We start from the raw sequence: 16,910 nt of genomic DNA on the forward strand, positions 1-16,910 counted from the left end.
ATAGGATCATCCTTGGGAAAGGAAACCCAAATGAACTGAACTTTTCTGAAGGCAGTACCACCAGGTAGCTAAGTGATAGATTATATTCTTTGATTGAAGTGTCTGTCTGCTTTTCAGTAGGTGGTCAATGAACCAGGTGTAGCTTCTTTTGCTCCTACAGTGACGCCTTGACAATATCATTTGTCACACCATAGGAGGAAGGAGCCTCAGAGATCTCTGAATTCAGCTTCCTCATTTCATAGATGAAGAGATTGAGGTCCACAGGGGCATGGTAGTTGGCAAAAGTCATAGAGCTAAGTAAGTGGCAGGACTGGATGAGTAGATTCTAAACTTCTCCACCATCAAATTTTATCACTTAATTAAGTGATTTAGCATTTTAATTAATTTAATTAATTTAGCATTTTAAAGTTGTCAGAGCAAACTTTTCATTTATCTCCTCATTTAAGCCTCCTAGTAACCTTAAAATGAAGGTCCTAAAGATATCATTATTTTTATTTTACAGATGAAGAAGCCAAGGCACAGAGCAGTTAGATGACTAACCCATGATCACATAGCAAATGTTAGAGATTTGCTGAATCCGAAGCTGATTCTTCCTGACCCCAAGTCTACACTTTCACTAAAGGACCTTAGAGATGACCTAGCCATTCTCCCTATTTTGAAGAGGTGTAAACTAAATCTTAAAGATATACTAGGAGCACACTTAACCCAGAAGATAAATCGTGCTTTGTATTCTGTCCATTTCTCTTTCTTTCTTTCTTTTTTTTTTTAGTTTTTTTTTGCAAGGCAAACGTGGTTAAATGGCTTGCCCAAGGCCACCCAGCTAGGTAATTAGTAAGTATTTGAGACCAGATTTGAACCCAGGCACTCCTGACTCCAGGACCGGTGCTCTATCCACTGCATCACCTAGCTGCCCCCATTTCTCTTTCTATTAATGACTTCTAATAACAAATAAATGGCCACCGGGTGGCACCAACATCCTGGAGGCAAACGATTCACATGCTTTGTAGAGGTTTTAGCATACAAGATCAGAATCAATCTAGTCAATCCATGTAGCATGCCATGCCTTCCTGATCATATCTCCTAGGAGGTGTGTCTGATATTCATTTCCATCTGGGGTTGAGGGCTACTCCCTTGATGGACAAAGCCAGAAAGTAGCTTTTCAGATCCTGCCTTTTAATAGTAAAAGATATAAGAACCCCTTTCCTGGCTTTTTTATCCAGGCCTTCCCACATGCCTGCATAATCAGCAAGCTTAGAGAAATATTAATAAATGTATATGTTAACCTAATTCTGTTTGTTCTATTTTGAGGTGTTTGTTCCTTATTAGGACAATTCTGGAGGTTGACATGTTTAATTACTTTTTTAAATTCATAGAGGAGTCATCACTATCAAGTTTTTTATGCCTCCCTCTTTGTACTTGTCTTCCTCTCCATTTCTCTTTGTTTTCCCCTTTCTCTCTCTTCGTTCCCCACCCTTCACCTTCTCCATAATAAGGGACCAGTCTAAAATATCAATCTAGAGGTTCTGCTTTAGAGTAGGAAAAAAGTTTGTTCTCTTCTTTCTTAACCCCTAAGATTCTGTGGTACATCTACTTTTTTCTTATTCCCACAGTTCAGTTCTTTTACTACGGTTATTAATACTTACTATGAATTCTGGTCACATGTCTTTTCCCATCTGGTCCTAGATCTTCCAATTGTTTCTTTGAATTCCTGAATAGAAAGAGTAAGGAAAAATCCCTGAATTAGTGTCTGCTTTTGAATTGGTTCATCCTGGGGGAATATCAGAAGGATGCTTCCCAAAGGACGCAACTTTCTTCTTTTCCACAAGGATATATGAAGGCCAAGAGAGTGGAAAGATAGTGGAGCTTTTGGCCACACATCTAGTAAGTGGTCTCCAAGTCTTGAACTCTTTCCACATTGCTTTAAAGTTGGGGCCAGTCCTTGGATGTTGGATTGCCTATATTCAGGCATCACAGGAGAGGTCTGGGTAGGAGATTGTTGATAAATGTTTAACTACTTACTTTCTGAAAACATATGCATGTAGGATACAGTTTTAAAGATTGATTTTCATTATTAACTTTTTCTCCATCTATTCCTTAAAACTAAAACAATCAGCAACGAAAAACAATGATTGGAATTTACTAATTTCCAAGGTGTAAATTCTCAGGGTGCAAATTTAATCACAGCATTAGTTTAGAGATTTGTTCTTGCCTTGAATATAGAAAATAAAATTAGATACAGAAGTATCTGTACAGACCTTAGATACAGAGCATCCGCCTAGATTTAGCTACCAAAGTCCCCACTTAGCATTTGATACTGAAGCATCTAAGGATTTCTTGGATGAGTCCTGGATGACTCTTCCGTGGGTGCCCCCCAGGATCTTAGATATGCTGATTACTCTAGGTCTATTATTTCTCTCCTCTGATGCTTCTCACTCTGTGCTTATCTGGAAGGACCATTACTTCATTCTGCTTGCTTCTGCAGAGACCACTGTGTCATTCCTCTTTCATTTGATTCTGGCACTCTTGGATGCTGATGATTCCCCTGGACATAGAACTCTGTTTCCCAATCTGCATACCCTATGACTAGGATCTGCTATATAGTTATCACCCCATAGCCCCATACTGCGAAGTGGCCACCATGTCAATATGACACCAGTTTCATCAAGACAGCTATGTTAAAAAAATGGAAAAAATAAAAAAAAGACAGCTATGTTCTGGGGCGGCTAGGTGGTGCATTGGATAGAGCACCGGTTCTGGAGTCAGGAGGACCTGAGCTCAAATCTGTCCTCAGACACTTAATAATTACCTAGCTGTGTGGCCTTGGGCAAGTCACTTAACCTCATTTCCTTGCAAAAACCTGAAAAAGACAGCTATATTCTCACTAGTACCAGTTTCCCTCTACATGATGCACTCTATTGGAGGAACCACATTGTTTTGGCTGATGCTAGGGTCTCTACCCTAACCTGTCTCTGCTGTGGCCAGTTTTCTCTGGGTGATAGCATGAAAGGTGATGATTAATTGGTCTTTTGGGACTAAATAGGTAAGCAATAGAAGCAACACAGTTACCTTTTGGTATGTCTAATAAACAAAATACAACTCAGGCCCCCAATTATCACCAGTCCTGCCAGAACAGCAATTGCAACAATGAAGATGAGGTTGACTTCTCCAGGCTGTGAGGTCCTAGGAGATTCCCAAGAATCTGCGTGGAGAAAAAGGAAGGTCAGATCTTTCTCATCTATCTTATTGGAATTCATGGGGTCTTTTCCAGTTAACATATTTTATAGATAGTACCACTGATGACAAGAGAAGAGGAGACATTCTTTTAAGGGAAGATCATCTCTATGCTTGGAAGAGGTGTTTGATGAAGTCTATGGGGTTCAGAGGATGAGAAAGGCCTTAATAGCAAACCAATCCAAACACTTCATTTTACAGTCACTCAGTAAGCTTTGATTCAGTGCCTGTTGTGGGCTGAACCCTATGCTGAGCAATGGGTAGAGAAAAAAAGGCAAAACATCCTTTCTCTCCTAGTCCAATGGAGCAAATGGAGGCTTAGGGAAGTTAGAGACTTGCCCATGGTCACAGAGTCATAGATTTAGAGCTGAAAGGGACTTTTGAGGTCATCTAGTCTAACTTTCTCATTTCACAGAAGGAAAAAGTCACATAGGAGTCTTTTCACTGTATAATGTTGATCCCAGCACTAATTCTCCACTTCTCTGCCAGTGGAAGGGTCCGATTTAGGCCCTAGAGAATGTCCATTCCCACTTTATGTCCAGTCCTCCCTGAAGTGTTTCTGAAGGATCAGAGCTGGTTGGAAGGACTCATCTACCACTATTAGGATGATCTTAGCAGAGCTGGCAGTCTGGGCCTGCTTGGTGTGAGAGGAGCACTTCTAGATGCCCTGGCACATTGCACAGGGTGAGTTGATCCCCTTTGCTCTCCAGATTGCTACCATTGAGAGTCCAATGATGAGAGGTCTCTGAGTGGGAGCTGGTTATTCAGTGTAATGACACAGTGGAGTTCATTTTTACCTCAATTGCGCTCATATCTTTTCTCCACTGATCACAGGCATACTCATGATTCTTTTATAGTTTTAAGAATTTCATTTTTAAACATTTTTCCAATGACATGCAAAGCTAATTTTCAACAATCATTTTTTTGTAAGGTGTAAAGTTACACATTTTTCTCCCTCCCCTCCTTTGATAGAAAGCAATGTAATATAAATTACACATATATAAAAAAGTTAAACATATATCCATATTATTCATGTTGTGAAAGAAAAAGCAAATCAAAAGGGAAAAACATGTGAGGGAAAAAAGTTAATGCATAAAACAAATTTAAAAATTGAAAATAGTAAGCTTTGGTCTGCATTCATTTGACCTTATTGTTTTATGAGGTTACTTTCCTTTGTCTTTCTTGGTTGGAGCTCAAAACCAGTCATCTGATAATATAATAATTCACCCATTTGTGTGACCCACTCCTAATCTTCTAGCATACATCCTCTTGATGATGTCTTTGACTCATTCTTTTTTCTTAATGTATGTGGCAACCTCTTCACGTCAACGAAATGCCCAATCATTGCCTTTGGTGTGAAGCTTGCCTTTAGTTGAGGTGGTCACATTCCAGGTCTCCAAGGCACACAACAATACTAGTATGCTGTTGTTGTGAAAATATGGATCTTTGCTTTGGGCTTAGGAATCTGGCAGATTTGTAGCACCTTGGGATGGTATCTTCCCACAGAAATAAGCTTAAAAGCTTCCTTCAGGAAAAATTGAAATGATATACATGGCAAGCAAGTCCTTTATAGAAACTATGATGAATAGGTGCACATTCTGCAACTGGTTCCAGTTGGGGACCTCTGTGTTGAAGAGTAGTCTCTTTGATTGGTTTTGTAGTGTGCTGTGGGGGAGATTATGCCCTTGAGGTAATGAGAAAAATGGTTAAACTTGTTTTTGCTTTATCTTTGAAGTAAATATCCACTTGTAATAGTGAATTGATGTTAAGTAGTCAAACAGATCACTGGCTTCCAGAGGTGAGTGTGGGGAAACTCAGTCAATGGGGACTTGATGACAGTGGAGAAGAGATAAGGGCAGCTAGATGGTTTAGTGGGTAGAGCACCAGCCCTGAAGTCAAGATGACCTGAGTTCAAATAATCCAATCTCAGACACTTCACATCCAGGGTTATCTCCAGTCATCCTGATTCATATCTGGCCACTGACCCAGATGGCTTCAGAGGAGAACATGAGACTGGAAATTTAGCATAACACCCCGTCACTGAAATCCAACCCATGTGCATGTCATGGTATCACCTCCCTGATGTCTTGGTCTTCTCTGAGAATGAAGGACACACATCATCATCAGAATTCCTCAAAATATCCTAGAACCTCAAGAGACAACATTCTATATACTTTCATTAGAGTTTGGGGTTAATGAAATTACTTTGTAATTTTCCCAAACCAATCAATCCTGCTGTCCCAGCTTACTGTCCATCTGTATTTCTGTTTCAGTTGTACATATTGTTGGGCAAGCTCTAAAGTGTCTCATCATGTCTATGTTGAAATATGATCAACAGACATTCTTCAACTATTAGGTTTTTCCTTGGGGGGTAGACAGGACTAACTCTTTTAAGTAATCATTCTCTTCCAGGAGGTTTTGTGAAGTCTTAGAGTTTAATACAGTGAACCCAAAGTCAGTTGCAAACAGGAGAATCAGGAGGACTTCACCATCCATGGAAAACCCCCTCTTCACCCAGATCTCCATGATGGTACTGAACACTTTGAATGAGCATATGGCGCCCTCTTCATTTATCATTTGCTCTTCATTGCCAGAGGGTCATATATGAGAAAGTTTTTGGATGTTGTATCTTCCAAAGAATCTGGAATGATCAAGATGTAGGGATAGAAAACACCTAATTTTAGGGGTGGCTAGGTGGCACAGTGGATAGAGCACCGGCCATGGAATCAGGAGTACCTGAGTTCAAATTTGACCTCAGACACTTAATAATTACCTAGCTGTGTGGCCTTGGGCAAGTCACTTAACCCCATTGCCTTGCAAAAAAAAAACTTAAAATAAAGAAAACATAATTTTAAGAGACTGAGGTGGTGTTTTATTCTACAGCACTGGTTGTTTTTTCATAATTAATAAACATTAAGTGCAATGAAATTGACTGTTCTCTAAATCTTTGAGTTAATTGTAAGATGTTAAAGATGTGATCTATAGTTCATTTTATTGCTTGTGAAAACCTACTAATGCTAATGTTCTCACTGAATGTGCCTTTCATTCAATATGCCATTTTATAAATGACAATGCAATAAAATTTTTCATATTGATGGGAGAATAGGAATATAGGTTGGCAGTTACTGGTATTCTCTGGTTTGCTTTATTTTTTCTTTTTTAGAAAAAATAGACTCATAAAATTTAGACTCATAAAGTCTGAGATTTTTTTTCCCCTAGGTCTTTAGTGTCTTCCCTTCTTTAAGATACTTTGTATATTGATCTTTCTTTAGAGTTGTTGCCTCCAGCATAGGCTTCCTTTATAAACATTTGGTCCAATTTCAGCACTTTCCCCATCTTTGTCCTATTTAAGTGCTATTTCATAAAACTGTGATGTTAGGGTATAATGTTTCCATTTTCCTTGATGGAGAAAGCAACTCATTATGATGACTTTTGAAAATATTTTCAAATTTTCTCCTATATTCAGTCCTTTTATTTTTTTATCCTTGGATACCCTGGGATCTTTCACAAAGCATTCTTTATACTGTTTTTTCCTTTTATTACTCTTCCAGTATATGTGCTTATAATGCTTATAATCATCCACCATTCTTCTTCATAAGATTTTTTTTTAATTTGCTTTTTGCAAGGCAGTGGGGTTAAGTGACTTGGCCAAGGTCACACAGCAGGGTAATTATTAAGTTTCTGAGGTCAGATTGGAACTCGGGTCCTCCTGACTCCAGGACTGGTGTTCAATCCCCTGCTTCCTTTAGCTGCTCCTCCCATAAGATTTCAAAAATCAATTTATATTCTAACCTTTGGTAATTATTCCTTTCCAGTTGCAAGTAAGTTGGATGTTTGTTGACTAAATTGCTTACTGGGATCCTTTGATCTCTTTGTTGTGATGACTAATTTACATTGGTTAAACTTCTGGATAAAAATTGTTATTTTTATTGATGTTATCTATGCCATCCATATATCATAGTTTCACTGTTAATTATTTTTAAGTAACTTGGAGTTGTTACTTCAATTGATATTTTTTCTCTTTTTCACATTATTATTCTTTCATTTTCATTACCTTTATTACCATCACCCACCACCATATCCTCCTCCTCATTCTTTCTTTTCTTCTTCCTGCTTCTTCTCCTCCTCCTCTTCTTCCTTTTCTTCTTCCTCATTTTCCTTGTCTTCCTCTTTTTCTTCTACATGTTCTGGGCTTAACTCTGATGATTTACCAGGCTGACTGTGCACTGACAACTTTCACAGGGATGTCTTTTAAATTATTCACCTTAAATGCTATTAATTAATAGACATAACCAATTTTCTCAGGAGTGAAAATGCAAGCAATTGAAATTTCAAATGATTTTTGAGGGGTAAATTTGAAGGATTTATACTTGCAAAGTTATTATGACTTAAAATTGCATTAAATCTTTTGGGACATGGGGTGGGTAGGTGGTACAGTGGATAGAGCACTGTCCCTGGAGTCAGGAGGACCTGAGTTCAAATCTGACCTCAGGCACTTAATAATTACCTAGCTGTGTGGCCTTGGGCAAGACACTTAATCCCATTTGCCTTGCAAAAAAACCCTAACAAAAAAAAATCTTTTGGGGCAACCTGTATGTTACTTTAAGGTAGATAGTCTTGTGAAATTCTTCATGGAATTTTTCTACCATCTCTGCCTTAGTACATAATCTCAGGTTGTTTCCATGTCAGGCCTTTTGCAGATTCTTATTAATAATATTACAATTAGTGCTATGATGATCAAATGTTCCACAAAATAATGTTTCCTTTTTTTTGTTTGCTTTTTTTGCAAGGCAATGGGGTTAAGTGACTTGCCCAAAGTCACACAGCTAGGTAATTAAGTGCCTAAGGCTGGATTGGAATTCAGTTTCTCCTGACTCCAGGGCCAGAGCTCTATCCACTGTGCCCCCTAATAATAGTAATGTTTTCCCTTCATTTTTGAAGGAGACCATGACAGTTGATGCTTTGACAAGCATGAGAATTGGATTTGAGTGAGGAGGGGCTGTGCCAAGTCACCAGCCTCACTTTCTCCTCCAGAATCATCTGGGTCCAGTGGCCAGATATGAATCAGGACAACTGGAGATGGCCCTGGATGAGAGGCAGAGTTGGGTGACTTGCCCAAGGTCACACAGCTAGTAAGTGTTAAGTGTCTGAAGTCACATTCGAACTCCCATCCTTCTGAATCCAAGTCCAGGACTCTATCCACAGTGCCACCTAGCTGCCCCCTAAAATAATGTTTCTTGATGTCATTTGGATTATGGTGAAACCCATTCTGCCAACTCCCTTCTTTGTCTCTTCAAATGACACCTTTGAACCATTCCTCCATTTGGCTACATCCTCTTTCTTCTAGTTTTATTTAAATTAAGACTGTCAAGGCAAGATTCAACTCCTCCAGAGATAAATTCACTTGTTAGTCCCTAGATAAGAATTTCACATCTAGAGCACCAAATTAAAGTTTCTTATTTTGAATCACTTGATAGAGTCAAGTATTTTCTTTTCTGGGTCTTCAGTGGCTACAGTCTCAGTACCAGCCTGCTTCTTCACAAGGCCTGCTTCCCGGGATAATGTTTAAGAGCACTGGCCTGGAAGAATTCCTGTGGCTTGAGGTTCTTTCTAGCTTTGACTTATATTGCAAAGTCCCCTTCCCATCTGAGTTGGTGAACTAGGCATATATGGAATTTTGAATAAAGATGGCAGGCCTAGGGTGGCTAGGATCACCTTGGATAAATGTGTGATGGTAGGCTAAAAGGGAACAGGTAAGTCCCTGTCAGGAAACAGAAAAGGAGTCTTGTAAAATCTGGAGTTTTTGTTCCTCCTTCCTGACTCTTGGTCCTTCCTTTTTCTCTTTCTGCCTTTCAAAACAGTGACTTGGTAGGTCCTTAGGTGCATGAGGGCCTAACCAGTTTGGGCTTGATGATTCTTGGAAGCAGTGTCTAATAGCTTTAACATTCAGCAGGAGAGACTGGACTGTTCTTCCTGGGCATCATCTCCCATTACTGAACACAAATCCCTTCTTCTTAAGCCACAACCCTTCTTATATATTCTCCTTTCTCTCATTCTTCTTTTCCTCTTCAACCCCACCTCATATTGACTGTCCTTCATGTTTGGAACATTCCCCCTTCCTTGTCTGTTTCCTGGCTACCTTCAGGTCTCAGCTAAAGTTCCCCCTTTCTGCTAGAAGCCTTCCCTATCCTCCTTAAACCTAAGACATTCCTTCTGGAATTATCTCCAACCTATCCTGTAGCTATCTTGCTTGTATATTGGTTCTTTCATTAGACTAGGAGCTCCTTTAGGGTAGACACTGACTTTTTTCCTCCCTTTCTAGGTAGCTTCAGAGCTTAATTCATGCACCTCACCTATAGTAAGCATTTAATAAGTGTTTGTGGACTTGACCTGGCTACTTACTAACACTATACCTTTGCTTAGAAAGTTCCCTTGCTTAGAAATCCTCTCTTCTGTTTCAGTGCTTTTCCCAGTCTTCCCATCATTCAAGGCCAGGTTCACATCCCCTATTTTTCAGAGCCCTTCTTGACTATAAGATTTTTCTCTGATAGACCATTGCCCTCATCAATAAATGACCTGCAGCCTGAGATAGCTCTTTGTGTTGGTCTTGTTTTAGAATGATGGCTTAAACTTAGGAGATACTAGAGTTGGAAGGGAAGTTGTCCTGCCAGGAAAGACAGTTTCCAAAGTCTCTTCCAATTTCAGATCTTTCTGTAATCCTATGGTCTTAGAACATGGAATGTCAGAGCTTGAAGGACCCTTAGAACAGGGAATATCAGAACTGGGGTGCTCTTAGAATATGAACTGTTGGAGTTGGGAGTGGCTTTAAAACAGGCACTATGAGACCTAGAAGAGATGTAGGAACAGAGAATGTCAGACTCAGGTGGAATATTTTAGCAAACAATGTCATAGCTGTGGGGTCTCTGAAAGGCTAATTGCTTTCCTTTGGAAATGGGGAAATTGAGGCTAAGAGAAGGAAAGTGACTTGCCAAGGTCAGGACACATGCTATGTTTGTGATACTGCTGGGCCTAGAATCCAGGTTGTTCCTGATTTCCAGGGCTCCTTCCACTGTCTGTCTCGGAAGAAATGATACTCACCATTTACTTGGATGTATTTCTCACTCCAAAATTCCATTCCTTCAAGGCTGTTGACTTTGATGAGGTAGAGCCCAGAATCTCTGGATGAAAGGTTTTGCAGGATCAGGGAGCCATTCGAGTATGTGATTACATGGCCAGGGTTCTGATTTGTACAGTTCTTATAGTTTTCTCCAGGTCTGATTACGCAAAACTGGTTGTTCTTGCTATTCCGGAACCATGTGAAAGAAAGGATGTTTTTCTGGTCACTCTGTACAGAGAGCATGATGCTTCTGCCAACTACTGCCTTTGTAGGGGTTTGGGTGATAGTTACTTCAGCCCATACAGTGGCATTCCAGGAACTCAGAATGGAGGCTAAGAGGAGAGTGAAGATGTATTAGGGACAGACATCCAATCTGTTCCCAGATCCAAGACCCCTCCCATCCATCCCCATTGAGTTAGGTTAAGAATTAATCCCAGGGGCAGCTAGGTGGTGCAGTGAGTAGAGTCAGGAGTACCTGAGTTCAAATCCGGCCTCAGACACTTAATAATTACCTAGCTGTGCAGCCTTGGGCAAACCACTTAACCCCATTGCCTTGCAAAAAAAAGAATTAATCCCTCTTGTTGCACCCTTAGTTTCTTTTGAAGTTTTCTAGTGGGCTATAGGTCATTAGAATGAAAAACAAAAAATGTTATAACTGGAAGAGACAGACATTAGCATAGAATATCAGAGCTAGTAGAGGATTTAGAATGTCAGATTTGGGAGGATCCTTAGATCATTGAACATCAGAGCTGGGAAGGGACTTAGAACAGAAAATGTCAGAGCCAAGCAGAACCTTAGAATATAAAACATGGAAGTTCAGAGATGGAAGGTACTTTAGATTACAGAATGTCAGAGCTGGGAGTAGGCTTAGATCAGCTTTAGATCATAGAATGTCAGAGCTGAGAGGGAGCATAGAATAGAAAATGTCAGAGCTAGAAAGAACCTTAAAATATATGACATGGAAGGTTAGAGATGAAAGGTACCTTAGACCACAGAATGTCAGAGCTGGGAGGGGGCTTAGAATAGAAAATATCAGAGTTAGAAGGAACTTTAACATATAGAACATGGAAAGTCAGAGATGGAAGGTACTTTAGAAAAGCAAACATCAGAACTGATTAACCTTAGAACAAAGAAAGAATTTTAACATGACAAGGAAACCCGTCCAAACTTTTCCTTTTCCCAGATGGGTAAACCTGAAGCCCACTTTGAGTCACTGATAAATTGGGGCAAACAAGTGATACATTATCTAGGGTGCCTGAATTTATAGTTCTCCAATACTTTGTGATACTTTTATACTAAAAGAATTGATACTTTGCCTCAAGAAGTAGAAGGGATTGGTTTTAAGTATCCCGTTAGCAAGTTAGTTCAAATAGGAGACTCCCACATGTAGTCTTTCATTAATGGTTTCCTAGTTCAGGGCATGCTTTTCTTTCTCCCATTGTAGATTTGAAAGCTTTCCCCAAGATTCTTTCCCCTCTCCCCAATTCATTTCTTTCAGTGATTTGGTTAAGAAGCCACCTTTTGTTCTGTTTCCCCATGTTTGCATTCTGGTATGTACCCCACTGTCAGGGTTGCTAGTCATTTCTCTAGGCTCAGAGAGCCAAGGACAGGGCCAGGAGTCATATTGGAGGCTTGGGCTTCTTCCTGTCTTTTATCATTTTTCCTTCTGAGACTTCTTTCTTTCTTTCTTTCCTCCCCTTCCCTTTCCCCCACCCAGGCTCTGGGTTCAGAGGGAACCCTTCCCTGTCACCTGTGAAAAACACCACCTTCCAGGAGCCATGTGGAAGGAACTGCCAGCTCAGGAAAAATGCCATCCAATTTCTGAGTGGATTTCTGATCTCTTAGGATCTTCTTTTCCTCTCCCTGGGGAGTCTTATATGGCCTGCTCCTTCAGAGAGTACCTTACTTGGTTTGCATGAGTGTGTGTGTGTGTGTGTGTGTGTGTGTGTGTGTGTGTGTGTGTGTGTGTGTAGCAATACATCTGGGCTTTGTGGTAATATTCATTTCTATTTCCTGCCCACAGCTCTCTCAGATCATTACTCCATCCATCCAAAGGCCCTTCTCTATGGAGGAAGCCTGAAGCAAGAGAAGGACCTCCATGATCTGAGATCAGACTCTAGTGAGACTTGAGAAAAGTTACTTGCATCTTAATATCCCAAATGAATTCAAATTCCAGCTCACCTTCCACTTGAGTGACTTTGGGAAAATCATTTCCCATCTCTGGGCCTCAGTTATCTCAAATACAAAATGACTTGACATCTCTCGGTGTGTGGGGGACATTATTTCCTGTGAATCCTGTTGGCAGTGCTGACAGCAGCTCACTGGAGGTTTGGCACAGGACTGTAACCTAAAACATATAGGCAGGGAGACAGAGGGAAAGAGGGAGGAAAGGGAAGAGAAGGAGAGATAGAATGGGAGAGATAGAGGTAGAGAAGAGGAGAGGAAAGGGATGAAGAAAGGAGGACAAGAAGAGTAGATGGAGTAGGAAAGAGTGGAAGACAGAAGGAGAGACAGAAGGAGAGATAAGGAGAGAGAGAGGAAGAATCACAGGGAGAGGAAGATATTTAGATATTGATCTGTATATATATATATATATACATGGAGAGAGAGAGAGAGAGAGAGAGGCTTTTGAAACAGTGTTAGCAAAAAGGCTCTAGGACTTGACCCTCTCATTCACTGCACCCTCCCTGCTCCAAGAAAAGAGATGTAGGTATCTCATATTATATTATCCTTCAGCAGTTCTCCCAGGAAATAAACAAAATCCCCCAAATCATCAATTATCATAATATTTACTAAATAGAAGGAAAATGTGGGAATAATTAAACCACAACCATTCAGCCATGATCACAGTCATCCTTTTCCACCAATGAATATAATATCAGTGGGGTCAGAGGAGACACACAATTATGGTAACAGAGGATGGGGGGCACTTAAGCGTCTGATTGTCACTGTTTCATGATGCAGGGATTCTGAGGAGAGAGACTTCCTATGAGATTTCCTTATGGGAGCCCTTGTGATAGTATCTTGCTATGGAAAGTAAGCAGCAGGAGATTTGTATATACTATGGATTTGTCTTTAAACCTTTTAATGTATTTTTTTTCTTTCTGAAACTGCTTAAGGGGGTATGTGGTTTGGTATGGTCAGGATGTATTCAAGATAGCAGGATACATGAATGGTCAACCAAGATGGAGATGGCTGATAGCCTATCATCTATTGCAGACAGTCTTTATGAGAAATAAATTTACAAAAGTGAGAAGAGATATTGGATGATAGCAGAGATGGAAGGATCATGTGAGGGTTTTTTATTCAGGAAAGAAGAGATATGGACATTTTTGTAGGCAGAAGAGAATGAACCAGTAGAGAAGAAGAGATGAAAGATAAGTGAGAGGAGTAGTATGCTGGAAGAGAAGGGATGAAATGGTATCACTTGAACAAGTAAAAGGGTTAACCTTGGTGATGTCTCATTATGTGAGACAGGGGTGAAGGAGAAGAGAGGGGCAGAAGGAACCTGCATGATAAGAATTGAAGAAGAGTGGAAAAGAGGGAGCTGGTGGTGAATGGCCTCAATTTTTTCCTGTAAAATATCAGACAAGGTTCTCAGCTGAGAGAGTGAGGAGAGAGGGAACCTTGGGGAAAGTGAGGAGGGATGAGGAGGTTTAGAAGAGACACTGAAGGTCAGGACAGAGACTTTATAAGAAAGGTGTAGAAGGATTTCCTTGCACAAGTAAGGGTTCAGTTAAGGTTGTGCAATATAAATTTGACGTAAGCAGAATTATTATGTGACTTTTTCACCTTTGTTCAGGAGCATTTGTGTGGGGGGTGAAGACTCAGCAACTGAAAATAGATGCTTTTCTCTCCTCACCAATTTTCTCCTTAATTAAGACAGATCATGGGTAAATATATAATCTATATAAATTTTTCCAACATCAACTTTTTTATCTTTAAAATCTTGCCATTTGGGGGCAGCTAGGTGATGCAGTGGTTAGAGCACCAGTCCTGGAGTTAGGAGTACCTGAGTTCAAAACCAGCTTCAGACACTTAATTGCCTAACTGTGTGACCTTGGGCAAGTCACTCTTAACCCCATTGCCTTAAATAAAATTTAAAAAAATCTTGCCATTTTTCTTTCAACCCTTGGAAACAAATTCAGCTCAAAGGGGTTCATTTATTTTTTATATTTTTCCCTTTTAAGGTTCATTTAGTTTATATTATTACAATAATCTTGTTATGAAAGTAAACATAAATCCCCCCTCTCCCCAAAAGATAGAGAAACCTCAGGAGTAGTAAGAGAGAAAAAAAGTGTACTTTAGTCTGTGTTCAGATACCATTGACTCTGTCTCTGGGATTGGTTGTCTTCTTTATCATAAGTCCACTGGAGAAATTGCTTTGATATCTTTTCCCACTGTTGCTATTACTAGCTATATTTTTACCCTGTTCTTGCCCTGAAGTGTATTGTATCTGATTACCCTCTCCCATGATCTTCTCTCTCTTCTATCTCCTACTCCCCCTCCCTTCCCCCTCCCCTTTGTCCCTTCACTTTCTTCTCATTTTTCTCTATTGTAAGATAGATTTCTATACCCTATTAAGTGTATATATTATTTCCTCTCTGAGCCATTTCTGATGAGAACGAAGGATCTCTCATTCCTCCTCGCTCCACTTTCTTTTGACTCTTTTATGTGGAATATCTTAGCCCATTCTTCCTCTCCTTTCCCTTCCTCACAATTCTTTCCTTTATCACCCATTGACTCTGTCTTCATACTATATTATACCATTATATTAAGTTCCCTCCTGTGCCTTGTCTATATATGCTCCTTCTAACTGCTCTTACTAATGAGAAGGTTCATATGAGTTATCAGTACTATTGTCCCATGCAGGAATACATGCCGTTCAGCATCATTAAGTTCCTCATAGTTAGTCCTTCTCATTCACCACCTCTATGGTTCACCTGAGTCCTGTACTTCAAGATCAAACTTTCTGTTCAGCTCTGGTCATTTCAACAGAAAAGTTTGAAAGTTCACATTTCATTCAATGTCCATCTTTTCCTCTGAAAGAGGATGTTCAGTTTTGCTGGGTATTTGATTCTTAGTTGTAAATGAAGCTCTTTTACCTTCTGGAATATCAGATTTCAAGCCCGACAAGCCCTTAATGTAGATGCTGCCAAATCCTGTATAATCCTGACTATAGAGTCATGGTAGTCAAATTGTTTTTTTCTAGCAGCTTTTAGTATTTTCTTTTTGACTTGGGAGTTTTGGAATCTGGTTATAATATTCCTGGGAGTTTTTCTTTTCAGCTCTCTTTCAGGAGGTGATCAGTGAATTCCCTCAATTTTTATTTTACCCTCTGCCTCTAGGATCTCAGGGCAATTTTGCTGCATTATTTCTTGAAAAATGAAGCCTAAGCTCTTTTCCTGGTCATGACTTTCAGGTAACCCAATAATTTTTAAATTTTCTCTTCTGGATCTATTTTCCAGGTCAGTTGTTTTTTCCAATAAGATATTTCACACTTTCTTCTAATTTTTCATTCTTTTGGTATTATTTTATTGTTTCTTGATTTCTCACAAAGTCATCAGCTTCCTTTAGCTCCATTCTACATTTGAAGGAGTTATTTTTTTCTGAGAGCTTTCTTACCGCCTTTTCCCAGCTTGTCAATTCTGCTTTTTTAGGCATTCTTCTCCTCATTTGCCTTTTGGGTTGTTTTTTTCCCACTTAGCCTAAACTAGTTTCTAACATGTTATTTTCTTCAGTATTTTTTTTTTTTGTATTTCTTTCACCAAGTTGCTGACTTGGTTTTCATGATTTACCTGCATCGCTCTCATTTCTCTTCCAAATTTTTACTTATTTTTCAAAGTCTTTTTTTTGAGCTCTTCTATTGCTGGATCCCATTTCCTATTTCTCTTGGAGGTTTTGGATACAGAAACTTCACCTTTGTCCTCTTCTGAGTGTGTGTTTTCATCGTTCATGGGGCCAAAGTAATTTTCTATGGTTAGAATCTTCTTTTTCAGTTTGCTTATTTCCTTGGACTATGACTGTTTTACTGCACTTCCAAGACTTTGGGTTTTTTTGGGGGGGGACACCCCACAAGGACCTTGATTCCTCCAAGATCTTATGAGAAGCTTTGACTGCTCTCTTGCCTGTACTCTGGTTGGTGGAGGACCACAGACCTTCCCCTCTGCCCTGGAGCTGTGAGGAGAGTTCCTATTCCTCTGTGATAGTATGTGGGTCCAGACTATGACCTGGATCTGAGTGTAGGCAAACAGCAGAGTCCTGTCCCAGGGAGTGCAGAGAGACCTCTTCAGTCTCTCCTCACCCCCTTACAGTCATTGGGCTAGGCACTCTGGAAGTGCTAGATGGCTCCACTGATTCCTGCTCCAGGTTCTCACCACAGGGCTGCTCTGAGGCCAGCACTCTGTGTTCACACTGGTACCAGCCCTTCAAGCTGTCCTCTGTGATCCCTGGGTCAAAAGGTCTGGAAACTGCCCCCTCTATCACAGACCCAGGCACCTCCAGGGACCCAGGTACCTCATGGGCTGTTCTGTGAAGAATGGAGCAGGTTTTCTCCAGCCTG

General features: G+C 40.1%; 1 protein-coding gene across 1 annotated transcript in view; it reads right to left on the reverse strand.

The window, feature by feature from the left end:
* LOC141508653 (cell adhesion molecule CEACAM3-like) overlaps nt 1-12,266 on the reverse strand; it is a 73,208-nt gene extending 60,942 nt beyond the window's left edge. Inside the window, exons 1-5 of the mRNA XM_074217466.1 lie at nt 12,099-12,266; nt 10,330-10,680; nt 3,067-3,199; nt 1,640-1,708; nt 159-293 (exon numbers count right to left, since the gene is read on the reverse strand). Of these exons, the coding sequence (XP_074073567.1) occupies nt 159-293; nt 1,640-1,708; nt 3,067-3,199; nt 10,330-10,680; nt 12,099-12,162 (752 nt within the window). The 5' untranslated portion in view covers nt 12,163-12,266. The remainder of the gene's footprint in view (nt 1-158; nt 294-1,639; nt 1,709-3,066; nt 3,200-10,329; nt 10,681-12,098) is intronic.
* Between the last annotated feature and the right edge of the window lie 4,644 nt (nt 12,267-16,910).

This window comes from Macrotis lagotis, chromosome 1 (assembly GCF_037893015.1).
Source record: "Macrotis lagotis isolate mMagLag1 chromosome 1, bilby.v1.9.chrom.fasta, whole genome shotgun sequence".
Classification (NCBI taxonomy): domain Eukaryota; kingdom Metazoa; phylum Chordata; class Mammalia; order Peramelemorphia; family Peramelidae; genus Macrotis; species Macrotis lagotis.